The 27,936-nt window shown below is 37.0% G+C and overlaps 1 protein-coding gene and 1 long non-coding RNA gene across 3 annotated transcripts in view; both read left to right on the forward strand.

Annotated features, from left to right (window-relative positions):
- The window catches only part of ldb2a (LIM domain binding 2a), a 58,745-nt gene that overhangs the window by 13,379 nt on the left and 17,430 nt on the right, over positions 1-27,936 (forward strand). For both annotated transcript variants that reach the window (XM_082177882.1, XM_082177881.1), the window contains exons 2-3: positions 1,657-1,759; positions 23,416-23,588. In XM_082177882.1, the coding sequence (XP_082034008.1) occupies positions 1,657-1,759; positions 23,416-23,588 (276 nt within the window). The remainder of the gene's footprint in view (positions 1-1,656; positions 1,760-23,415; positions 23,589-27,936) is intronic.
- On the forward strand, positions 24,073-27,037 carry LOC309504682. Its single transcript, XR_014208141.1, has 2 exons — positions 24,073-24,729; positions 26,585-27,037. It is a non-coding gene; the product is annotated as an uncharacterized lncRNA (long non-coding RNA).

Consider the following 27,936-nt stretch of genomic DNA (forward strand, 5'->3'; position numbering starts at 1 on the left):
CCGAATTAGTAAATCTTTCCATTAGCAGTGGATTTTGAGTTTCTAGGTGCCCTGGATGTACATTATTTATAATGAATTTGGTTGTTGTTGTCGACTTTTAATAACAGTGCACAGGTGCCCTCTACATAACCAGTCTTTAATTAAGGAAAAATCTTGCATTTAGAAGCTCTGGGCTCATGTAATTTGAATGCTAGATCGCAGAATGGATGCAAAATGAGCTTTTAAAGGGGTCATGAACTGCATTTTTTATAATAAGGTCCACTTATGATGTTATCAAGATTTTTACATAAAAAAACATCCTAATTTAGAAGTACTGTAATAAGCTATTTTCTGTCCTGGTTTGACTGTCTCTTTTGAACTTTTCGTTTTGATTCGCATTCAAAACTTGCAAGTAAACTCCCGCTGCTATTGTAACATTATTTTGAAAACTTTCGACGTTGAAAAATATCTTGCAACATAGTTGAAACATTTGCCTAAGTGCTACATTTATGCTTATTACATATGCTTTATCAATCTTGGTTGTTGCAAATAAAGTTTAAGCACTTTTTGAGTTACCACAGTTATAGTTGGCAAATGATAACTTGTGATAACTTCATGTGAATGGAATTATGACTGTTTGTTTAGGACTGCCACTGTTTGTCACACTGTCATTCTTAGACTATTCATAGTTCATACTATTCGATAAAGTGAAAAACATACGTTGTCATTTGCAGTGTCGTGTTTTAAATAAAATTATTACATGGCTTGGTTGACTTCTAACGTAGAATGCGGTCTGTTATTTCTTGATAACAGACCGTTGCTAAGTATAACACACCGTTGCCATGAAAAACAAGCGTTTTAACCACATAAATGCTGAAGAAAAGGAAAGAACAGCAAATTACAACTATCAGTTGCGGACTTTCGTCACACTATGACGTAATAATGTGACAAAATCGTTTTCTAAGCTCGGTTTCAATAAAAGCTGTTTTTGGAAAAACAAGGAACTTTCGAGTTCTGAAACTCAAAACAAAACAATGACCTCTTATATGTCACGGAACATTTGATTTCTCAAATTATGACCCCTTTAAGAGAAAGAAGACGACATCAGGGATGGTAGGTTCCACTGAACTGATGCTCTCGTGGTCACATGAAAATTTTGTAAGCATATGTCATAGTTTTGCTTGAAATCAATTGTTTTATTTGTGATATTGCAGTGAAACATGCCAAATTGTGTGGTCATAACTTTTCCTACAAAGAAATTATGAACACATGCAAAAACAAGATAAATCAATAACTGATTATGTTGTCAGTGTATGTTTTTTCCTGTGAGCTTTTTTAAATAGTAAAATAAAACCTGTAGCTGTTGTTTGCCTTTTTTGACAAATAATTTTATCAGATAAATACCTTAACCAAGTTTAGTGTTCCCCTCTCACATTTAAAATATTTGAAATAAATAAATGTTTTCCTCATATTTTTATGGTTTAATTTGAAAAAGTCTTACTGACCCCAAACTTTTGAATGCTAGTGTTATAAAATCCCCAAAACAAGTGGAGCTATACACAAAACATAAAAATGTTTCCTCATTTTCCTCATTAAATAGACTTCTGAGACTGACAAAGCATATCACACCATATAATTAACTCCCATTAATTAACCGTGACTCTCCTTCTTCCCCAGGAGAGTGATAGTCTGTGGTGGGATGCGTTTGCTACAGAGTTCTTTGAGGAGGATGCTACATTGACCCTCTCCTTCTGTTTGGAGGATGGACCAAAAAGATACAGTAAGATTTAAGCCTTTTTCTTGTGCCATGTTGTCTTGTCTGCAATTGTGCTTGAACTGGTGCCAGTTAAAAAACAAGCAAGCGAGTACATGATTGTGATATTGGGCCCTATTTTAACGATCTAAGCGCATGGTCTAAAGCACAGGGCGCAAGTTCACTTAGGGCGTGTCTGAATCCACTTTTGCTAGTTTAACGATGGGAAAAATGGTCAGTCTATTTCTGTTGCCTCAAAATAGCAACGTGCCAACAATGCGCCAGAACACACCTCGTTTTCAGACCAGCACGCCCATGGACGCACAAATGGGGGCAAATGCATTTGCTATTTAAACAACTTGGCGCAGGACGTGAAAATGATAACTGCGTTGGACTGAAACTAGCAAAAAACACTTGCGTCACGCTTGGCGCTGCATTGTGCCGGGTGTAAGATAGGGTCCATTGTGTCTATGGAGTCTGAAAATGTTGGAAGATACCAATCTTATAAAAATCAGTAGAGAACTTTGATTCAACTAAACCCGCCAGTTCCAGATTTTATCCACTTATATTGCTCTTCCAGGGAACAAGTTTTCAGAAACTGCCCCTAAATGTCACATGAAAACAACACGGGTGTTAATCGCCTTCCTTGTCATATTGAGAACTATACTAAGAAAGTGTTGTAATTGGTAAACTGACTAATTATTTTATCTTCAGGTCTGCTAGAATTTGCCACTTTAAAAACCATTAGAGAGTTATTGTTTCAGTGAGCTCCCTAATGTAGTTTTGGCTGTATTTGCTAAAGCTCTGCTAGTCTGTCCATTTTTATTTTTTTGGTGGTGGTGGTGGTGGTGGTCTTTTTTTCTCTTCTGCACACTTTCCCTCTCTCTCTCTCTCTCTCTCTCTATATATATCTATCTCTGATGATTTGAGCTGCGTTGTCTTTCCTTATTGAGTTCTCTGCTTTTGGTTAGTCATGCAGAACACTCTGCCTGTTGCAAAGAACGAGTGAGTCAAACATTGACTGAAGCCCCCTCCCTTCCCAGGGTTCTTTGTAGTGCTGATAGATTCAGAAATATATATTTTTATTATGCCAAATGAATATGCCATTTGACTGCATTACAATAGCTGCAGCTTTAGCCTATTTTCAAGACATGGCAGAATATGTTTCTTCATTTTGTGCAGTTTGAATTCTTATAATTGAACAAAGATGTAAAATTCAAACACTAAAATGTTTAATTTGTCATTTAAGATGTATTTTCCCCAATATAGTTTCAAAGGGTTTTTTGTATGTAAAGTCTACATTTCAGAAAGTAATATTTTATAATCTTCAGATATAGTGTTTAAAAGTGGAAAGACCAAAATCTTGCATCGGCTCCAGAGGCCTATAGGGAACCAATCCCCCATATCGATTGAAGGGGGAGTTCAGTCCGTCTCTTGTGACAGCTCATCTTTAGTCTTCAGAAATGACTCCTCTTAGTTTCAGCCACAAACATACACCCTCACTCCATCACTGTCACACACACACACACACATACACAAGCACTGCATACTACATTTGCTCGGGCCCTTTATACATTTCTCGATCCTCACTCCACCAAGGATCATTAAGGATTTTCTGCTTCAGTATAGCCTCACATCAGTATGCTTGTTTATCCTTGCTTGTCTTTGCATGACATGTTTACAGTAATCACTGTTCAGGTTTTATTGAGTAACTCATTCCTCTGCTTTACATTGCAAGATATCAGATCAAAGATAATCTAATCCAATTTTTGTTCACCATGTCCTGATTTAATGTATTTACCTGTTTATGAATTATTTATTCGAAATAAGGTCATATCGTACGCTTCCAGTCTCTCATTTTTAATGCACTCTCTGGAATACTTGATTCTGTGGTCAGATGTTTTACTAACCTGTATAATTGATTTGGTGTCCTTGGTAACCTTAGCGGAAGCTTTAAGATAATCTACAAGTAAACTAATAAAATAATTTAATCTTAAATCAATATGCACATTTATTTATTTATTTGGTAAGTAGCTGAATAAACAGGATAATGTACTGTCAGCAAGTCATTATTGTAAATAGGTAATAACAAGGACTCTGATTGAACATGTTTTGTTCTTTTAACCTTATATCTAAATTTAATTTCATACTGAAACTGTTTATATTTTATGCTAGTAAAATAAATATGAAGAATATCAATAATATCTTTGTTTTAATATATCTTTGTTAAATAAATGTAATTAAAGGCTTAACATTAATATGATGGTTATAAAAATTCCATATAGTTATAAAAACCCTCAGCAGATTCCTTCAGTACTGAGAAATGTCCTCAAACCATCTCCAAACATTTCAAAATATCCCTTACAAGCAGAAAAACAAGAGGCATTGAAGCTTAAGATGCAAGGACTTTGCACTTATACACACAAACATGTACGATGTGAGATGTGGGCGTTATTTCACCGCAGTACCATTGTGTAGGGATGGATAATGGATAGATTATTGAAATACATTAGTTTAAATGGCCTCACTTTCTCTGTCTCTTTTCTATTTCTCTCAATCTCATTCTCCAGGACAAGTATTTTCCTTCTAGTTCACTCTCATTTCTTGTCTCCTCTGCTTGTAATAATGTATCATAATGTATATGTATTTGTTTATCATTATTATATATTTCTATCTATTTTAATAAAGTAATTAAAATAATAATTTATGTATAATACATCTATAACATATTTTACCCAATATTATTGTATACTATTTTAATGCACATTAGAATGTGTCATTAGCTTAGTGATATTAGTCCACAATATCAAAATCCATTGAAATCAATAGTGATCAAGTCCCCTGCATGCTTCACGCAAGAGTGTGGAGCGTGGAGCTGCTGCCATGTAGACCGTTCCAAATCAGTCACTTATGCATTTCCATTACGCCTTAGAAGCCAGCTGCGTATGTTAGTATGTAGGCTAGAGACAGAAACTCACTTGTCTTTGGAATAGGACTTACAATGTATGTGACTTCATTTGAAATATACCACCACATTTATCATCTGAAGATAGGAATCTTACAAATGAACATTTTGGCTCATTGATCTGCAGCACCTAAACCTGAACAGAAGACCATCACAGATACTACAGCCTGTTTCTGTTTCTGTTTCTGTTTTTTTTTTTTTTAGCTGATTCCTGAAATACTGTGAAGTGCTTTAGTTCACTTTCTTCTTCACATTTCTCCTCATGGACATTATTAGCGGGGGAATAATTAATATCTGATCTGAAACACTGTTCTTGTTTTGGGTTGAGGCAAGGCCAGGACGAATTTCAAAGCATGATGCAATGCCCTTGCAACTGCGATACCCTAGAAAACTTCCACCACTGAACTGCAACACTTCATCAGACAATAACAAACAAAACAAAGAGGAATGTATTAGCAGATTTGGATGAAGACTGGAATCTGCTTTGCTTTTGGTTGCCGTTGCTTTAGAATGACATCTGCGTCAATGATTCAATGTCAATTCAAGTCAAGAAGCTGAGGACATTACACTCACTAATCAGGTTCGAATTGAGTCAAACATGTTATAAGCCCCAGTAAAATTTCACTGATAAATCTCGAAGATGTTACAATTTACCGACCTGAGAAACTTGACAATAATTCCAGCAATCATGCCATGTGTTCTTTTGTATTCTGCTATATGTTTATATAGTAAATCAGGGCTGTCGATGCGCAAAACCTAAGTAGATCGATGCTTTGGGAAACTCAGCCCAGAACTAGTGATGCCCAATTTGAATTTGGATTTGATAAACAAATGCACGAAAAACTTGTGAATGTTTCTGTATTACAGGTCAAACATTTTCCATCAAACAGTATCAAAACACCAGCAATGTACAGTGTAACTTTATGGTTAGATTCATGTTGTATATTAATGTACAATGGTGCACCTGCTACCCTCACTGTACTGCTACGTTAGGCTGCTTTTTTTGGGTGTTTTTTTTTTGGGGTGCACTGTTATTGGGTGTTTTGATAGTGGTTTGTAGCTCATAGGTACAGTAACGTTACACATAAGGAGTAATGAAGAAAATGTAAAAATGTTGTTCCCAAAGTGACTAGAATTGAACACTTTATGCTGTTGTTGGTGCATGACACCTGTGCCTGGCCTGCTACAGAATTGTTACATGCTGGGTGGGTGGCCATTGCCTAATGCAAATATAAAGCTGACATGCTCTTTTACTTTTTATTGCTTTTGAACGTCTTTGTGTTTGTTTGGGGTTACAAGCGATTTAGCTCTTTTCATGTACTGTATTTCACCTACAATATCTGCACAAGTCCAACGTCACATGTCACTGTTTCTGGGTCAATAAGATGCCAAAAGCAAGCAACAAATTATGCTAATGTACACTCACGGTGTGCTATACTACCAAAAAAATCATGATCCTAACCTTTATCGGCATACCAAAATTTAAAATGGCCAGACAGGGATTCATTTTTTATGAATTATTAAATTATTGGTGTCCGGGATGCAGTGACCCCAAATAATGTATATACACTGTGAGTTTTAATATGCTTAGCTTAAAATGTGTGAAATGAATAAACAGTTCTCATAAACAGCTGTTGAGATGGTATTCTCAATTGAAAGGAGTAAAGGCTTGGACCCGGAAACAGTATTCCTTTCGTCGTGGCTTAAAGCAGATAGTGGGGAAGTTTGCCCCCGCATTCATCCCAGTCATCTGCTGCTACATGCTTTCCCTAACCACAATTATGCTTCTAGTCATTTCAATAGGAATTCAAGTTGGTCATGTGAATTTGCTAAAAATTTTGCTAATGTGACCACACTTCTACTGACAACAGGCAGTACAGAATGAGATAGGAGCCGTACCCACAGTACTCAAGAAACACTATCCATCTATGTAAAGGCTAATGTTTAATGTATTTGTGTTGTGTAGCAGAGTGCCTTATTCTAGTATTTGTTGTCATCTTTTATAACATGAGAATTTTGTCCAAAAAAAGCACACACATAGCTACAATAAACTTTACAACCTATCCACCTTATTCCTGACGACCTTACTGCGTTTTGAATTATGGGTGTGTCACTTCCGGTTTGGGGAACATCCATTCAAAAAGGCTGAAACGAATCATTTCAAATCATAAGGTTGCCCTACAAATAAAGATGATCCGTCAGTTTGACTGGATGAGCTGTCAATTTTCTTTCATGATTTACTTTCAGGCATCACGAGAATAACGTTATACTTGGTATTTTAACGTGACATGTTATAACAAGAATATCTATGGCAAGATAGATATTCTATCTTTTCCTCGTGATTATTTTCTTTTTTTCCTTTTGCAATCTGCTGTAAAAGTATGAAAAGGACAACATATACTGCACATTTGTGGTCTGTTCTCCCGAATTTAATTTACGATATATTCCATTAATAATTCACTGGAATACAGGAAGAATCTCGTTATTCTCCTCAAATCCTCACGTCTCTTTCTAGGTTTGTTTTCACAGGTAAATGCAATTTATAATCTGTCAAAATGACAGAAATCCCTTTGAAATAGTGTCACGTAATGCTGAAGTTTATGAATATTTTTGATTAAGGCAACATAACTTACATAATAATACAGATATATATTACTACAGTGATATTTAACCCGTCTGTTATTGCTGTGGAAAGACTCGCGCTTTTGGGGTTATTTGGTCTGTTGAAATACCTTGTTGATGCTCTTACACTTTCAAATTTCCTTTTAATGTTCAATGGTTGAAGGGTGAGTAGATTAATGTCATCTCATTGTGACACTTTTTTAACATATTGCGTTCATAGAGCGAGCCTTTTCACTGATTGTTTACAGCTTAAAGGAAGTTACACCCATAATTTTCTGCGAGGCGTCATGGGGCGTAGGAATAAGGTGGATAAGTTAATGGAAATGTAATGTGATGCACTTACTGCCTCAGATGTGGCCATTCTAATGATGGAAAGAACATGTATGTCTGAAATTCGCTGGTCTAAAACCTTGTAACTCCATTGGAGCTTGATTTTGGAGTACAATGTTAATAATATAATGACACCTGCAAGTGTCTGACCATATATCAAAACCACAATATAACTAAAAATAAGCCACAATATCAATAAGACTGTGTTTAATTATTTTAAAAAGACAGTGTTTTTTCCACTTCCTGAAAAGTAGTGGTTTCGGACATACAAGGTTTCCACCCGACAGCGAATTAATTGCCAGTCCTAGATTACATAAACCTTTCAAACTTTTTTGAGGTGGAGAGTCTATTGTTTAAGATGACTTGTGAAGGAAAACACAGCAAAGAGAGACAGAGCGAGCTGTGATTGACAGTGTGGGGGGTTGAGCAGGCTCAGCTGCAGTCCGGCGCTGGCAAAGACACAGGTCTCAGATGACTGACAGCCCAAGTTTCAAAACAACCTCGAGATGGTCTCTGTGTGTTTTTATATGAGCGCTCTCGTATGGTGTATCTGCGGGTCTGGATTGATACCGTTGAGATTACAGAGATGTTAAATGCATCTGTGCACTGGATGAAAATGTATGTGTGTGTCTAATGGCACTGTTTCTGAGCATATGTGTGTATGTGTGTGGGCAGCAGGAAAAGAGAACAGCTTTGAGATAGGATGGGTCTTTCTCTGCTCTTCCTGCTGTCTCCTTATTCAATAACAAAACAATATCGACTGTACTATCCGTCTTAAAGGGATAGTTCACTTTGAAATTAATTTTTGGTATGTTTTAGCTTACCTCAAGGGCATCCAAGATGTAGGTGTCTTTTTTTCCGCAGTAGGCCTAGTTTCAATTTTGATATTTTTAGGTCAAACCGTTCTTGTCTGTCAGTCATATAATGCAGGTCTATGGTCACCACCTCAAAGAGCATGCACAGAGTCCAAATTAAAACAATTCCCCGTCGTCCAAATTAAACAATTCCCCATCGTAAGTACACATTGATGGCCTAAGACACGAAACGAGCGGTTTGTGTGAGAAAACGAACAGTATTTATATTGTTTTTACCTCTTATACGCAGCCATGTCCAAGTGATCTGATCTGACGTGTGCGCAGACTGGTGCATAGATATATACACACTAGATGTCGCCTTGTCTACGGCAGTTCATTGGAACGAATGTCTTTAAGGCGACATCTAGTGTATATATCTATGCACCTGTCTGCGTACACGTCAGATCAGATCACTTGGACATGGCAGCGTATAAGAGGTAAAAACAATATAAATACTGTTCGTTTTCTCACACAAACCGCTCGTTTCGTGTCTTAGGCCATCAATGTGTACTTACGATGGGGAATTGTTTAATTTGGACGACGGGGAATTGTTTTAATTTGGACTCTGTGCTTGTGTTTTGAGACAGTGACCATCGACCTGCATTATATGACTGACAGACAAGAACGGTTTGACCTAAAAATATCAAAATTGAAACTATTGCGGAAAAAAAGACACCTACATCTTGGATGCCCTTGAGGTAAGCTAAAACATACCAAAAATGTATTTCAAAGTGAACTATCCCTTTAATTCGCCTCCGGATCAGCATCAGACTTGTGCGCGTGTATGCGAGAGCATGTGTCAGTGTGTGGCTGGTGCATGCACAGCCATGATACACACATGTGCACCCTGGTCTAACCTCATATTAATACAGATACAGAAAGTGTGTGTCCCTGAAAAGTGGTCGATCATGTCAAACAGGTAACTGGTTGAGTGTTTACCGTATCCATTAAAGCTCTCAGAAATGAGCAGGGCACTGTTATTGTAGTGTGTGTGTGTGCATGTTTGTTTTACCCAGGAATGGGGGCAGACATGCAGTCACACTGCATGGTAGATTTGATAAATACAGAGTCATGAAAAAATTAGGAGTTATGAGGAGCCTGGTGCACTTTTGAGCCTAGAACCTTCCAGAAAGTCGACATGGTCCATGCATAATGAACGTGAGGTGCTCTCTTCTTATACACTCAGAGACCTTATGGAAAAGGACACTCAAGCTTTGGCAAGTAGTTTGTAGACGTACACAAACTCTTACAGAGACACATAGCTAGCTATATTGATAATGCATGCATTTGGTCAGGCTCTTTTATAATGGACTAATGTAAAACTAATGGATGGAGGATATATATGTGTCATCAGGGTATTAAATGTTTATGTAGCTCTGTTTCCCCTCCTCACCGCTGTTGTGTGCCGAATGTGGACTCAGTTCAACTCCCAGCGTCTTGTTTTGCTTTTTGTTCACTCCTGAACTCCCTCTTTTTCTGTTTTCTGCTGATGTCCCCAAAGTCCTGTTGCCCCCATTGACTGAAACATATCTCTACTGTGAAAAAGTTCAGTAGTGATGACCACCAGCATATGTACTTTTTGACATGCCAGTCTTCAGAAAGGGATGTTGCTGATGTTCTCATCAGACTTCTTCGCTAACTTAACTAACTTGTCAACTAATGTCACCAGCCATATACACACTATAGATATTAAGATTGAGGTTCAATTTCAAGGGAACATCGATGCCGAGTCATTGCGGTGACGCATCGTTCCGTTCCCATCCTCAGGGAACCGGGCTATATACATAAACCTGAGACTTTTTTAACATTTTTAAATTGTTTATTATCATTCAAAAGATTTTTTTTTATGATTTAAGTCTTTTGAAGTCTCTTATGCTCACCAAGGGTTCATTTATTTGATAAAAAAAAATACAGTAAAACAGTAATGTAGTGAAATATTATTGCAATTTAAAATAACTGTTATAGTATATTTTAAAATGTAATTTATTCCTGTGATGCATAGCTGAATTTTCAGCAGCCGTTAATTCAATCTTCAGTGTCATATGATCCTTTAGACATCATGTAATATGCTGATTTGCTGTTCAAAAAACATTTCCTAATCAATGTTATAAACCTACCTAATATTTTCGTGGAAACTGTGATGCATTTTTATTGCAAGATTTTAAATTATAAATCATTATAAATCTCTTCATTTGATCAATTTAATGCATCATTGCTGAATAAAAGTATTAATTTATTTTAAAATAAATCTTATTGACCTTAAGTTTTGAACAGAATTGTATATTAAATTGATATATGATCAGTTATTTGGTGGTAAAAAATAAGTGTACTAATTAAAAGTAACATAAACAATGTGGTAGGAACCAGATTTGCTATATTCCTTAAGCCGTTATCTTTGTCCTTTTTTTAACCTCCTTCCATCATACCATCATTTTCTGTCGATCTCATCCTCAAGCATTCTATCTCTTATTCTACCTGATGTGAGGCATTGTTCCTGTAGGCCCGGCGTCAGGTGCGCGCAGCAGTAAAGTCGGAGGTTATTTAAACAAACCCGGCAGGGAACCTTCCCACCCACTTCATAATTCACTCAAGAGGAATGGGAGGGTGGTGTTGGATTGATCGTGGCACAAAGGGAGGAATTACCTCTTGGAACAAGACTTCCCACATGCTCTTTATCAGTGGCAGAGACAAGGCCATATCTACAAGCATCATCTTGAGCCCAGCAGAGGGCTAAAAGAGGGCTTAAATGCTGCACTGAATCCTGACAGTGACAATGATACAAGCTTCAAGAGTCCTGTGGTGTAACAGAAACTTTGGAGATGTTTCTGACACATGGAATACTTGATGAAGAGATTGTCTTGGATCACATTCTGCCCATATCTTCAAAGTAAATGTGCTCATATTGCGAACAAAAAGTTGCCGTTTTACAGTGTGATGCTGTAGGAGAACCTTTTTATGTTCCACAATGAACTTTGAATTCTGTTCTTCAGTATTTACTTTATGTTCTGGTGCTTTAAAGAACCTAGAAACTTTCTTTGTTCTGTAATATTTAGGAGAATGTTTAAACTGTTTTAACAGCTTGACTCATTAATACTAACGCTTATTCTATATATCTATATTTTTAAAAAAATCACGTTTTAAGAGATTCTTTAATGCAGATATCTGAAAAAGAAAACCATAAGAAAGGTAAGGTAATCAAAAGCCTTGGTGCACATACTGAAAAAGCCCTGTCGCCTTTAGTTTTTAATCACAATTTTGGAACAGTTAGCAGCAGAATGGAGGCTCAAAAGATCTGATATGTAGGTTTTAAATAAGTAATTCTGGCATATAAGCATTACAGTAATCAAGCCTTAGAGATTCATTTGTGAATAACAGTGATCATACTTTTGAGGAACGTTTATTTGTTTATCTCTCAATCATCATTGTTCTGCATTGTATTATGTTTTGCCATGTTTTTATATGCATTTTATGTTAGTATTCTGCTATACTTTTATAAAGATCTAACTGATTTACATTACAAGCTATCAGAATTTCACCTTACTTTTTGGCCATGTAAATATCTGCAACTGACCAAATTGCATTTTTGCTAAGTTTGGACCTCTAAATAAAATCGAGGTGTTTTTTCCCCCTCCTTGAGCTCTATATATTCTCCTATATCATAATATATGAGCTGTAAAAGCCTGATGTAATGTGATACGTAGCAACAACAACAACAAAAAACCCATCCAAAAATGTTTTAATATTTTGTCTAAAGGTTCAATAAACCTTGAATGGAAAAATTATTCTTTTTTCTTTTTTACTTCATGTCAGGCTTTACATGGTTAAAGTTTTTCACTTCCAAAAATGTTCCCCATATATTGCCATACTGAAAGTGCAACTCCAGCTGTCTCCTATTGAGTCACTGTTTCCATGTTGATGGAGGATAGACATTTCAATAAATCAAATCTGGAAGATGATGGGAAGTCATACTGGTTGATACGGTTGTGGTGGCATCCGTCCGGGAGCCCTTGAGGAAGCATGTGCCCCATGAGCAGTGTAGCTGGGAGAGAGAGTGGGCCAAGCCAGCCTCTCCTGAATTATGGATGGAGGGGAAAGGGGGGAGGTGTGGATCAGGACTCATGGGAAAAGCACAGCACATATTCAGACAAACACACACACACAAAGGCAGTGGTGTGAGGCCAAGCGTGTTGTGAGGGCGGTTGTGGGTGAGTGGAGCTGTTCGCCTGTGTCTCGTTTTGGCGCGGATGTCTTCGGGGATTACCGCTGAAGAGGGGAGAACTCGGAATCTATCAGACAACCTCCCTCTCTCGCTCTCTACCCATCCTCCACATCAATGAGACCGAGATGTGATGAGTCAGAATATTCTCTGTGGTGTATCACAGTCACAATCTTTTTATCTGCTGGATCAGTTTTCCAATCGGTCACCGTAGCACAGATCATTTGACACACTCTGACCTCTAAAATAACTCAAACCCATGTTAAGACATGACCAAGAGTTTTTTTTTTTGTAGTTCACCTAAAATGTTAAATTAGGTCAACATTTACTTATTCTCTTGCGTGCCAAACCTATATGCTGTTTTGTTTTCAGTGGAACACAAAAAGATAATTTTTTTAGGAATCGTTATGTGGCTCTTGTTAAACTTCAATTCATAGTGAACATATTGAGTCTGCCAAGCTCCAAAAATGACAAAAGCAATAAGCAGAATAAAAGTATCATAAACGTTTTCGATATGGCTTGCAGAAAACTGTCAGACTAATCAGCAGGAAGACCAACCCAAGGGTTTGGGTTGTCCAGACACTCCAGACAGACATTTTGAGGATAACCAAATTCTTGTTCGCCCTATCGACTATATATATATGTCATCATTTCATTTTTTTCTTTTTTTTTTCTCTGAGATCAATGCACTTTGACGAAAGTTTGAGAGATAAGGAGAAAGGAAGGAAGAGAGAAAAAGAGGGATTGAATTAAAGTTTTATGAAAGATGAATATTTCATATTCTGGGCACTGAATTCCACACTAGTTATGTGTGTGTGCGTGTGTGTTGGCATTCTCTACGTTATAGTATATAAGTATAGTAATACAAGTAATTTTGACCTTATGGGGACATTTTTTGATCCCCATGAGGAAACAAACTTACAAATCATACAGACTCCTCTTTTTTGAAAATCTAAAATGGCAGAAAGTTTTCTGTGATAGGTTTAGGGGTAGGGTTGGAGTAGGGGGGTAGAATTTACAGTTTGCACAGTATAAAAACCATTACGTCTATGGAAAGTCCCCATAAATCATGGAAACCCAACGTGTGTGTGTGTGTGTGTGTGTGTGTGTGTGTGTGTGTGTGTGTGTGTGTGTGTGTGTGTGTGTGTGTGTGTGTGTGTGTGTGTGTGTGTGTGTGTGTGTGTGTGTGTGTGTGTGTGTGTGTGTGTGTGTGTGTGTGTGTGTGTGTGTGTGTGTGTGTGTGTGTGTGTGTGTGTGTGTGTGTGTTCATTAGTCCTCCTTACCTATTTCCTCACTTATTTCCTTGCCTTTATTTTATCAAGGTGATGGAACCAGATTTATATTGGCAAATATGCAACCAATTGCTTATATTTAATTATGTAAATGAAAACAGTGGCATGGCTTATTACTAGACTATACTGTTGACATCCCTGGACATTTTGAATTGCATATTGTAAACAGCAGAAAAAACAGAGGTTAATAGTTGATTGAACTGGAAACTAGCAAATGATCAGCTAGATAGCAAAAGCACTACACAATCTTTTGACAAATTCTCTCTGGTATATATTATTATTCCAGTTTCACCTCTTTCTCCTCTGAGAGGGGCAGGTTGTATATCCTCAAATCTCTATTTGAACCCATACCTAATCGTTACTTATTCATAATTCACACTTTGAATCTAACTGTCCCACCAGAGAGGGTAAAACATGGAGTCATGGGAGCTGCTTGTGCATTTTTATGCTGGGAATATGTGTGTGTGAGAGAGAGAATGTAAGTGTGGGTTGTGTTTTGGAATGGAGCGATTGTCCCCAGAGAGATAATTACTGACAAGGAAGGGCAGGGTGAGAGCTTTTCTTCTGTTTTTTTTTATTCTGTTTTTAAACCACATTCTTTTTGGAACCCTGACTGTGAGTGTCTCGTGCCAAATGAAAATGTTGGATGCTTCTTGCAGTCAGTCAATATTGAAGTCGAATAAGTAAAACCGCAGTTGTGGTGTTTGATAAGTTCACTGTTGCGCCGAGCTTTGACACCCTTTCTTCATTTTTACTCGCTTACACGTTCGTTGCTACAACCTCGTAGGTTCTTACGGCACATTTTATAAATAACAAGTTATTTGTAATGGTGGAAATAAAGTCTAGCTCGCTCACAGCAGGCTAGATTGTGCACTTTTTGGCCTGCTGTTTGGAAAGTCACAGTGTGACCTAAAAACTGGGTGCAATATTCCCTTCCCATAAAGCACAATTAATGATGCTGCTGTTGCAGTTCTTTTCAGCATTTCCTCAGTTCTAAAAATATTCACCTGTTTTTTAATGGGATCTCACCTGGGGAAAGCCATCCCAGCCAGTGTTCCAAAACCTAGTGAGATGCCTCGCTGTCTACAGCAGCTCCGTTCATCATATAAGCTCCGTTCAATGTAATCGTATTACATTATTCCTCCATTATTATTCCTCCCCTGTACATTATTCCTCCCCTGTATTGAAATCAATAGACAGTATAGTCTCCTGTGGACACTGTGTGTGGAGAACTCCTTATATGATGAACGGATGATGAACACAGTACACACTGAAACAAACAAATTTGGGATAAAATATATTTTATATATTTATAAAAAATATATATTTATATGAAATAGAATTGATCCAAAACCACAGTAAATACCTATATATTGATACCAAAAAAATAATATCTAAAAATAAATGCTTTCTATTCATAAAAAATTCATAAAAAAAAAATATCCTGGGGAAAAAATGTGTCACTGTTTCTACAAAAAAGGATCATGTTTGTCACTGAAGACTGGAGTAATGACTGCTGAGAATTCAGCTTTGCTGAAGGAATTAAAAATAAATTAAAGGGGTGGTTGATTGTGATTTCACTTTTTTCATTTTAAATAGTGTGTAATGTTGCTGTTGGTGCATGAACATTATCTGCAAAGTTGCTGCGCTGAAAGTTCAACGTAAGCAGAGATATCGTCTTTTAAAAATCAGGAAGTTTAATGCCTACAAAAACGACTCGAATGGGACTACAACGAGATACTTCCCGGGTTTTATACGTAACTAACCCATGCAAAAAAGGGGGCATGGCCATATTTCTGCGGCTTTGTCGAAGAGGAAGAGTTAGTGGAGAGCTGTAGCCATGCCGTCGAAAGTGTGTTATTTTCACCCAGCTGCCAGGTCTTCTGTGTTCGGGCTTCATATGGACGCTGTAGTTCGTCAACAATGGCTAAAATTTATGTTTGATTATGTTCCTGAAAATGTCAATCGTAATAGCTCTCTGTGCTGCGCATTTTACGGAAGACAGCTTCCAGAATCTCCACGAATTCAATGCCGGATTCAACAAGAAACTCTTACTAAAACATGAAGCAGTTCCAACTTTACAACCAGAGACAACAGTTGTTGGGCCACAACCTGTAAGTAAGACTTAATCATTTTAAATGTATTTGCATGTATAATTTCAGACGTAATGTTTTAGTTTTATCAAGGACGTAAACAAATGCCAGCGCTGGCTTTAGTAGCCACTTACACGTACAAACGCGTACAAACATTTTGAACCTGAATTTGTAATTATGTACTAATTTTGTAAATGTATTTTCCATGTATATTTTATGACGATCGATTTGATCAGGAACGTAAACCAATGCCAACGCTGTTTGTTTATAGCCAGTTAGTTCGATGCTATTTTGTGTGTATAAGACAAACGTGTATAAAGTTACAAAAAATTATATAGCCTAATCGCAACAGCAAACTTCAGCTGCTGAAGTTAAAACAATAACTTTAAAAAACTGTATTACTCAGTCATTTATTCAGTTATATTAAATGTTTAATCAGGAGAAAACCGTATCTCAAAAGCTAACAAGCAGCAGTAGCATTTTAAAGTAACAGCATATCGGAATTCATATATAATAATAGTAGATTAGAATAGAATAATAATAATAATAAAAAATTTACCATTCAGAAACGTTTTGTAAGAGCCGTGTTTGCGGAGGTTGCTTGACTCTCTTCATTGCCGCTTTCTGGGTCTGATCTGGCTCAAACTGATACGGCAGTATTGACACCATTATTTACATTTGACCGGAGCACATGCAACTTTCGCCCGTAAAGGTAATGGGCGTGAAGTTTCCGGACAACATGCACTACGCAGTTTAGCCAATTACAACACACCGGCCCAACTAACCAATCTGAGCCCATTGCCTGTTTCCGAGGGAGTGGTTTCATAGAATCAGGAAGTCAACCAGTCGTTCAAATGACAGAGGAGAAAGCAGCTTACAATAAAGGTGAAATTTATGAAAAATAAGACTTAAAAAAAACAAAAAACCCCGAAGACATGTTATATTGCACCCCACAAACACAATCATGCAAAGAAAAAAAGCAGTAAACCACCCCTTTAATATATTTTGAAATATGTTAAAATAGAAAAGTTATTTTAAATTGTATTAGTCAACAATATTACTTTTACTGTATTTCTGATCAAATAATTTTAGCATCAGTGAGGATAAGAGACTTCTTTCAGAAACAAAAATTCTTACCAACCCCAATTCTATTATATGTTAAAATATAAATTAATAGTTTGGGGTAAATAATCATTATTTTATTATTTATAATTATTTAAACTATTTGTATTGATTACTTTTTAGTATTGAATTAATTGTATTTATAGTCAATATTCTCTACCTTCATCCGCCATCTTGTATTTATTTTTTAAACTGAATTTGTCACGGTGCCTTATGGGATTGTCTTCACAGTGAAGAAGCGTCAAAATTATATGATGCATTAAAAAGACAACGCTCATAGGTTTCAGAACTGAGCGTGTAAGTGGATTTATTATTATTATTTTAAAACCTTTCCAGATGTTTTATAACATAGCTCTGTGGTTCTAGGTTTATAAAATTATAAGTGATGAAGTATAGTTCAGACTTAGCTTTTTGGAGGAAATTCACTTCTTTTTCCTTCTCACAATACACTCTTTTCCCAGCATGCTTTCTACTGCAGAGCACTGCATTTGCTCTATAATCAAACCAGAGCAGGCCAAACCTTCGTGATTTTATTTCTTCTGTGTAACACCAAAAGATGTTTTGAAGAGTTATACTGGTTGAACTTTTCCATACATTCAGTCACCTTGAAACCTGAGGCTTTAAAGCTTCAACAAAGAAGCAAAAACATCATATAAGTGATGCACATGGCAGTGAACTCCAGTGAGCTGGAAACCACTGTGACCAGCTGTGATTCACAGTGAATTCAAGAACTGGATCAGTCTGATTCATTTTTAAGATTTTTGATTCATTGAAATGATGATTCAATAGGTTCTGATTGAAAAGAATCTGATTGAATGCAGCAAGAACATATGTCAAAATTGTCAGTGAATACGACTTTTTACGACGAAATTTTGGCATCACATGAAGCCCTTGTACGACGACTTCTGAGGACTTAAAATATAGTGCACTAGTCATGTGAACCACTTTCATGATACATTTATGGTGCTTTTGTGTTCTTTTTGAAGCTTAAAAGCACCAGTCCCCATTCATTGTAAATGCGTGGATAAGAGCAACTGGTGCAAGTCTTCAGAATTTCTGAAGACAGAAAGTCAAATGGGTTTAGAACGACATGAGGGTGAGAAAATAATCACAATGGTTTGACCTTTGTTTGCATGCAAAATCACTTCTGTCTGTCTTTTATTTATGTATGTTTTGCCTGTCTCTCTGCATAACCTTTCTGTCCACCTCTCTGTGTCTTTCAATGTCTCTCTCTCTCTCTCTTTCTCTGTCCTTCTCACCCTCTCCTCTCCGTCTGCTGTGCCACTTGAAACGAAACTCCTCTCTTGTCTTTTTGGCTGTGAGTGCTGGCATCCGTCCTGGAGCTTACGCACAGCGTGAATTAATGTGCCTAATTAACACAACGTTAATTATTTGTAAATTGCGTGTTTGGGTACACATTACTTGAGAGGCATATGTTGCACGACGTGTTAGCCGAAACAAGTGACTGCTTAATCCAATCTCTGGAGTGCTCGCTTCTGTAGATGGGCCAATCAGTCTGGAGTCCCCTCACAACACGCAAAAAGAGCCACACATGCTCAGACAAAAAAGACGCAGAAAAACATGTGGGTTATTGTCAGAATCCTGCTGAGACTAACTTTCATTTTAAAGAGAGACTGTTTGAAGTGCTCCCTCTAAAGGTAGCAAAGGAAAATCTACATCCTACTAGGACCTTTCGCCATTTCTTTCTTATCTGGCACAAATGATAATGAATACAGCATGAAAAAATAAACAAGTGTGCAACAGTGCCAGTATGAGCGGGGAGATTAAGCTTTCCCTCAAAATAAATGACTTAAGGAAAGTATTTCCTTTTTATTGGTTATTACTGGCACAAGAAGTTACAGGTTATATGTATATCAAAGTTATGTGGTGATTTGTGTGTAGGCGTTAATATTGTTGGGGGTAACGCAATACAAGTAACACAGGTTACGTAATCCATTACTTTTTTCAAGTAACTAGTAAAGTAACACATTTTAAATTGACAAAATATCTGATTTACGTTTTCAATTATGTTGTAACGTGAACATGTTGTAAATCTAGAATCTACACTAAAATGTGTGCATGCATTTACTCATCTCATTTGCACAAAACCAGATTCAGTATTAACACTGAATAAACTAAAAGTGTTTGGGATTTTTACATTTACATTTATGCATTTGGCAGACGCTTTTATCCAAAGCGACTTACATTGCGTTATCCTATACATTTATACATGGGTATGTGCAATCCCCTGGGATCGAACCCACAACCTTGCGTTGTTAATGCAATGCTCTTACCACTGAGCTACAGGAAAGCTGTAGGGATGGTAATGGGTATGACAATTTTGATATATTTGGTCTTGACGGAATAGATCTGCTACGCTTCTGCCGTTGCTTATTGCGGCTCCTGTTGGTTGTTGCTACTGCTGCTGCTGCAGAGAAAGTACGGGACTTGCTACTGCCAATACATATGACAAGCTGCTGTGAGCAAGTAAGACATGCTGTTGCTGTACAATATAGCGTACATGAATTTACCCGTAGCAGATCTATACAGGTGGAGCTGGGGAAGGTGGAGGGTTTCTGAAAGCGCGCTGCACTGCTAAGGCAAATGCTGACAAAGTATTGAGCACACAATCTCATTGGCTACTGATACAGCAGGAACCAATCAGCTGTGCCCTATAGAGAATTATGTGATTCCAAGCGTTTGAGTTAAGGACCTATTAGCCTGCGCCATCTAAAGTTTCATTACAGAACTTTGTATGTTAAAAAACACAAATAAACTTTATGCCCTGGTGAGAAAAAGTAGCCCAAAAGTAAAGTAACACATTACTTTCCATAAAAAGTAATGCCATTAGTTAATTTTTATGGAGTAACACAGAATTGTAATGCATTACTTTTAAAAGTAACTTAAGTAAGTCTTATTTATAGAATATCTAAGTTCTCTGTATTTGTTACAGTGGAGGTCAATCCCTGGATAATATAGTGGTACCTGGCAGTAGGTTTCCATGTATTTAAAGACTGGACGTATAGGATGTTAAAACAGACCAATTGGATAAGGTTTGTTTGGTTAGCACAATCCAGTTATTCCTGGATAGCTTTCTCTAGGAATTATAGAGCTCCTTGTGTGTTCAAGCTGCCCTGGTACCACCATGCATACGCACACACACGCTCGTCTGTTATTTTAGTTTTCACTGGTGTGTGTTAGTGTGTGTGTGATTTTATGCCCCTTGGTTAGGCATAGCGTCCGCTATGCCACAGTGCTCTAGAACTTTAGCAGGCAGTCAGGTGTGCCTGCAGAAACAACATCTCCCTTCAGCATGACACCCCTCGCTGTCACCCTGCCTGTCAGTATTTCATTTTGTATCTCTCTCACTTTCTTCCTCTCCTTCCTTCCCTCTAGCACTTTCTGTGCGCCTGTATTCTGTGCCTATTTTTTCATTCATGATCATTTCATATTTATTTTCACCGTCCCTTCGAAGCGCTCTACCATTCTCTTTCTCGCACTCTCTCATTAACAGTCAGCTCTCGTCGTCGGCTCACTCTGTGTCTTAACCACTAGGGAGACCTTCATTTATACGCTCAAGCTAGGGCTCTCCCTCCCTCCCCTTTTCCTCTTCTCCCGTTTTTCTCACTCTCTCCCCCTGCCAAGTATTTATGTGTTGATTTAGTCATGCCAGACTTTAGCCAATTTAAGAAACAGGCCGCGTTTGCAGCTGTTTCATTTTCTCCTTCTGCCCGTGCAGTTTTAACCAGTGGCGGCAGTGGCGTCTGTCTTAAGGGAAGCTGGGTAAATGAAGTTCTCTCTCTCTTTCCCTTCACCACCCCCGTTCCGCTCCCTCAGGGCTGGAGGCACAAACATAATTTCTCTCAAAGGGGAGTTTGACTGTAAGATGGATTATTTCTGCCTGAAATCAGACGCTAAGCTGGATAAGGCTGCTCGTCCGTTCAGTTTCAATATTAAAATGATTAAGACTGCAAAGCCACTCGCAAAAATTACAAGTTGTTTCTGCAGGCGTGTCTGCTACTTTCTTGTCCAAAGATGTCCAACTAAATGTGCATGTAAAGCTTTTCAATAGGTGACTCAGACATATGTCATTTTGGGGTCAGTAAGATTTTGTTTTTGAAAGCAATTGGTCATTTTAATTCAGCAATGATGCATTAAAGTGATCAAAAGTGACATCAATGTTTTCAACATTGATAATAACAGGAATTGTTTCTTGAACATCAAATCAGCATATTAGAATGATTTCTAAAGGATCATGTGACACTGAAGACTGGAATAATGATGCTGAAAATTCAGCTTTGCCATCACAGGAATTAATTACATTTTAAAATACATTTAAAAAAACTCTCCACTTCACTTCTTTCTAGAGAGAGAGAGAGAGAGAATATATGATAACTGAACTGACTAAATCTTCTTAGCTTTACCAAAAATGTAAGTTTAATTTTCTCACTCCATTGTCATCTGAGACCTCATTGAGATCTATGTTTAAGTAAAAAAAACTTATATTTGGATATATTCAAAATATATATCTTACATTTTTGCTTCCCGATTAAATTTATAGATTTTAGATGTTGTTTGTTTGTTGTTATTGGAAACCATGATTGGAAATGTTTTGTTACAGGGCATACTTTCTGGATTCGTGAGTTTTAAAAATAAATTTGTTTATATATATGATATAGAGTGAAGCAAGAATATAAGAAGAGAAAAAAAGAACCATGCAGATATTCCCGAGGCCACAAATCCAGACAGGGGCTCTGTCTTTGTTCATTATTAAACAACAACAAAAAGGTTGTATAATTATCTCCAGCTGCAGGGAAGAATAAGTATTCCAACTTAACTTTTTGTGAGACCTCAGGCAGGTTACTGTAAACAGTTTACAAAAATGAATTAACATACTTCATATCAGTTAGGCTAATCTTCAACAATTGTTAACAAACAATTCTCAGTTTACCATCTCACTGGTGACCAATGGTGTGGGAATGAAGGATCCTTTCATCTGTCTTTTATTAAGTCTATTTATTAGTTTTCTTTCTGTCACAGAATATTTTCAATGTTGTAGGAATGCTTCATGACAGCATCGCAGAGCCCAGTTTTATATTATACCTTAAGTGTTTTGTGTACATACTTAAAGTGCATGCATTTTTTAAGTAGAGAACCAGATACCATCCAAATATTTAGTACAAAATGACATTAGCCAAAATCTACCTCTACATCTTAGACTGGCTCCTTCTTTAGGTTATTTTAAACGAAACCTGAAATTACATGTACTTGAATTAGCGTTTGGTTCAGTAGGCTAATTGGCAAGAGGCTCTTAACAGATGTTGCTAGTCATTATTTGTGTGAAGGTACATTTTATTTGTGTAATTTTATTGTGTGATTGTACAGCACATTGGTCAACATTACGTTGTTTGTAAATAAATAGATGATGAGTGTTGAAATTGGCACTAGGAGTCCAATCCAGGGGTTTGCCACCCCAAAATCGAGCATCCCAGCTTACAGGGATTATTCTCAGAACTTTGGCTAACATTCTTGAAAGGTTCTCCTCTCAAGTTATGAACAATCTTCCAGTATGTTAATAGGCTGTTCGTTTATAGTTAGCTGGACTTTAATAATGTTCTCCACAAAATTGTTATTTGTACAATGTACATAGTTCATGGAACATTTTTCCCTGAAACGTTTTAGTTGGACGTTTGTCTAAAGATTTTTGAGTGTTACTACTTGTTTCGGAAGGTTCATAGAACATTCCAAAGTAACATTCTCATAATGTTTGCAAAATGATCAAATGGAATTTTCCTTAAATTTTCGCATAATCAAGAAAAAAAAAGGTTTTAAAACGATTTTCAGAAATAACGTTTTTATAACTTAATGGGAATACAATTCTCAGAACATATTTTTGTTAGCTGGGATACTATGAAAATGCTGAAAAAACTACTTGCTGTTAAAAACAGAAATGTATAATTAAAATGTGTGTGTTTGAACTATGATGTCACACATTTGTGAAAAACTTGTAGAAACTGAAAGGACTAAGAGTTGCAAGAAATGGCTTGGATGTGGGGACCAACATCTTACTTTACTAATAATGTAGCGCAACAAAGAGTGAGAAATTAACAGATTTTAAGTCATTTCGAGTCATTTAGTAATGAATTAAAATGAAATGCAATGTAAATGACATCTTATCTCCCTCCTCAGCAATCGGGCGGACCCTCATCCCTCGTTACTTCAGCACAGTATTTGAGGGTGGCGTGTCAGACCTCTACTACATCCTGAAACACTCCAAAGAGTCCTTCCACAACTCCTGCATCACTGTAGACTGCGATCAGTGCACCATGGTCACACAGCACGGCAAGCCCATGTTCACCAAGGTAAAGAGGGTTTGTGTGTGTGTGTGTGTAAGAGAGTGAGAGAGAGAGACACACCATGTCCTATCCAGGCAAAACACAGAGAGTTTTGAGATGTATGAATAGACGATGAGTTGCAGGTGCACTCAGTTTCTCTTTGTCAACAAAAAGTTTTTTTCTTGTGCATTTTTGCTCATTGTTGTAACATCAGTGGAAGGAGCGTCTGAAACACATAAACTGTCTAATAGGACAAACAAACATGGCAGGCTTGATAATTTACTACTTTAATCACAGCTATTATTCTGTGCGTTTACTGATGGAGGTTGTTAGGAATCCTCGTGAAATATTTTTCATGCTTTGGACTCTGCTGAGAAAGCTCTTTATGAATCTATTACTCAATACTCACTCTGTGTGTTGTTATATACTTCAGTTTCTGATTGGTTTCATAGTCATGGTAAAAAACAAACAAACAATAAAATCAAGTTGGTGAGATTTCTGGTGAGACACAAAAGCAAGCATAATACAGACTTGCGTTTGACAAAAGGCAACATTAGGTGTCAGCTAACTGTTTTACTGATTAAATATGCTGTTTGCAATTGATTTAAAGCAGACCAACATGGTTGATGGTATCACTTGTTTTATTAGAGTAACTTCCCTGTTGACATGTTTATGCCTCGGCCAGGCCGTCTGGGTCATCTGGAATATAAGATATAGGTACTTGATGCTTCATCACTTTTTTTTTTTCCTGCTGTCTTAAATAATAATAATAAAATTGAATTATAGTAATAAAAATAATAAGCCATAGAATTATGTAAAAAGGTCAAAGGTCATCGGCCCATTGTGGTTTTGGTGTAATGTCACACCCTGAATAGTTAAAAAAAATGACTTCTAAAGATCTGTCAGCTGTAGTGGACATCATGCATCAGAGGGTTAAACCACTTATCAACAGATTTTATGTTTCTACCTTGTCCATCAAGCTCTTTCGATTATTTTCACATACTGTTATGGACTAATCCACTTTAATCCATACAAGAGCCCATGTACTTATTACAGACATGCAGAGGAATAGAGACCCACTAGTCTTTGAGGAACTGATTACAAAATCTCAGCTTTACTCTTGTGCTGCATTCAGAGAAATAGTCAAAAACATAATAGCAGATATTTTGTAGTCATTTGTCAAGTCAAGTCAAGTCAAGTTTATTTGTATAGCGCTTTTCACAATACAGATTGCATCAAAGCAGCTTCACAGTATTAAATTAAAATAATACAACAAAGTTTGTTTCAAGAGGAATTTATTGATTGATAAAATTAAATTAAATATCCCCAAAATATCCCCAACTGAGCAAGCCAAAGGCAACAGTGGCAAGGAACCGAAAAACTCCATCAAGTGACCTAATGGTGTCCTAAAACTCCATCAGGTGCCTTAATGGAGAAAAAAAAAAAAACCTTGGGAGAACCCAGGCTCAGTCGGGGGCCAGTTCTCCTCTGGCATTGGATAGAGGCCGGATTGTAGTTTGAACTGTAGGATTATATGAATGCCTGGCTGAAGAGATGCGACTTTAATCTAGTTTTAAACTGGGAGAGCGAGTCTGAGCAACGAACAGTATCAGGAAGACTATTCCAGAGTTTTGGAGCCAAATGTGAAAATGCTCTCCCTCCTTTGGTGGTTCTGGATATCCTAGGTATGACCAAAAGCCTTGAATTTAGTGATCTCAAAGAGCGCGATGGATTATAGGGCGATAGAAGATCCGTTAAATAGACTGGAGCTAAGCCGTTTAGGGCTTTATAAGTCAGTAGCAATACCTTGTAATTAATACGGAACTTTATAGGTAACCAATGCAGTGATGATAAAATCGGTGTTATATGATCATATTTTCTTGATCTCGTAAGAACTCTAGCGGCGGCATTTTGGACTAACTGTAGCTTGTTTATTGAGGATGCAGGACAACCAGCTAATAAAGCATTACAGTAATCCAGTCTCGAGGTCATGAATGCATGAACTAACTTTTCTGCATCAGAAACTGATAGCATATTACGTAGCTTAGCAATGTTTCTAAGGTGGAAAAAGGCTGTTTTTGTAACATAAGAAATATGATTTTCAAAAGACAGGTTGCAATCGAGTATAACACCCAGGTCTTTTACTGTAGAGGATAAAGTAACAGGACATCCTATGATGTTAAAGTTGTATTGTGCGAGGTTTTGTGGGCGGTTTTTTGAACCGATAAGTATTACCTCTGTCTTGTCTGGATTTAATAAAAGAAAATTACGCGTCATCCAATCTTTTATATCTTTAACACACTCTGTCAATTTGGAAAATGTAGCGTTTTCATCCGGCCGTGATGAAATATATATTTGAGTGTCATCAGCATAACAATGGAAACTAATTCCATGTTTCCTTATAATATTTCCAAGTGGCATCATATATATTGAAAATAACAGGGGGCCTAATACAGATCCCTGCGGCACTCCATAGTTTACTGGAGTTATGATCGATTTTTCTCCATTTAAATAGACAAAATGGTAGCGGTCAGATAGGTATGATTTGAACCAGCTTAGTGCTTGTCCTTGAACACCAGTATAATTTTGTAGTCGATCTAAGAGTATTGTGTGATCTATAGTATCGAACGCAGCACTAAGATCAAGTAAAACTAGTATTGAGATACAGCCTTGGTCAGAAGCTAAAAGTAAATCATTTGTGATTTTAACGAGCGCAGTTTCAGTGCTATGATGCGGTCTGAATCCAGACTGAAACTTTTCATAGATATCATTTTGTTGCAAGAAAGAGCCCAGTTGAGCGGACACCACTTTTTCTAATATTTTAGACATAAATGGAAGATTTGAAATGGGTCTATAATTTGCTAGATTATTATGATCTAATTGTGGTTTCTTAATGAGAGGTTTTATAACTGCCAGTTTAAATGTTCTTGGAACATGACCTAAAGATAAAGACGAGTTAATAATATTGAGGAGAGGCTCTTCCACTACAGATAACACTTCTTTCAGTAGTTTAGTTGGTATAGGATCTAATTTGTGTATTTGTACAGAGTGGAGAACCAAATTCATATATATATATCGTTCTTTTTATGTACCAGGGTCATAAAAATGGACAGATTTAACCTTTTTTTTTTTTTTTTGTCTTGGAAACCGTTTATTTTATTTTATAGATATATTTCATTTTATTTCACCATGCATTCATTATTTATTTTTGGGCATTTTTTAAATGGCATTTGTCTATAGATTATAGTTTACTCTTATCCCAGAGCCAGACTACTGGCTTGAACTATGAAAATTCATTATTCAATTATTAGTTTAAAAGTATCTAAACAAAAAGTAAAATTTACATACGCCATTGCCCATTTCAATATTTAGTGTGTGAAAATATCCTAGGTTACACACATTTCACCTGTCAACAGCTTTTTCACCCATAAAGTTTATTCAAAAGTTAGTGTACTTGTAAACCAACTTGTTAAAAATGAATTCCATGGTGTTTTATTTGCAATCAAGCTTTTAATTGTATTGTTGTGTGCATTAAGGATACATAAAAAGCTAGCTTTGAAATTAGCTTAAGCCAGACTAAGGAGATTCCAAAATGTCATTTCCATCACAAAGTAAATGATGATGTGATGAAAATGACATGGTTATGACAGTTTTTTTCTGTTATGCATGTATATCCTCTATTGAACATATAATCCTATGAAGAATCATATGAAGAATCCCCTATATTTTTATATTCTAATGATTGGCTAGACCGGTTGAAATTTTAAACACATCCTGAAGCACAGCGATGAAGCAGTACAGTGATAGAGGGAGAGGAAAAGACAGATGCTTTCATTTTCATTTTCACTTCGCTTTTAGTTTTTCCTCAGCATGTTGCGTTGTTGAGCGATGGTGCTGAACAAGGGATGGAATGACGGACAAAAAAAAGGAGAGATGGGAAAAGAGTGAAACAAGCCAAAAACGATTCAGAGAGTAGGAAAAGCATGCAGAAGATGAAAGAAGTGGGGAGAGCGAGCGAATGTGAAAGAGTGTGGTCATGTGATGGCGCTGTGCTCTCCCGCCAGCCTCTTTTCTTGTTGATCCTCCAGAGACCATCTGTGCTGAGGGCATTGATTAGAGTGGCTCTGGCGGGATTACATCTTTGCCGTTGCCATGCCAACTAATCAGCTGACGCTCCCACCCCCCCAATCCCCCTTCCTCCTCCTCATCCTCCGGTTGCCCCAGCAACAGAACATTGGGGCTATGAGTAGCGCAGCTCTATATTCAGCAAAATGTTTTTCTCATCCTGTTTTTTTAGTAATTGCTAATGGTTTATGACCTCTGCATGTATTCAGCATTTTGTTGTTTTGTTTTTGTGTAAGCTCGTCTCAAGTAT

The sequence above is a fragment of the Leuciscus leuciscus genome (genome assembly GCF_965113295.1).
Source record: "Leuciscus leuciscus genome assembly, chromosome: 8".
Taxonomy (NCBI): Eukaryota; Metazoa; Chordata; class Actinopteri; order Cypriniformes; family Leuciscidae; genus Leuciscus; species Leuciscus leuciscus.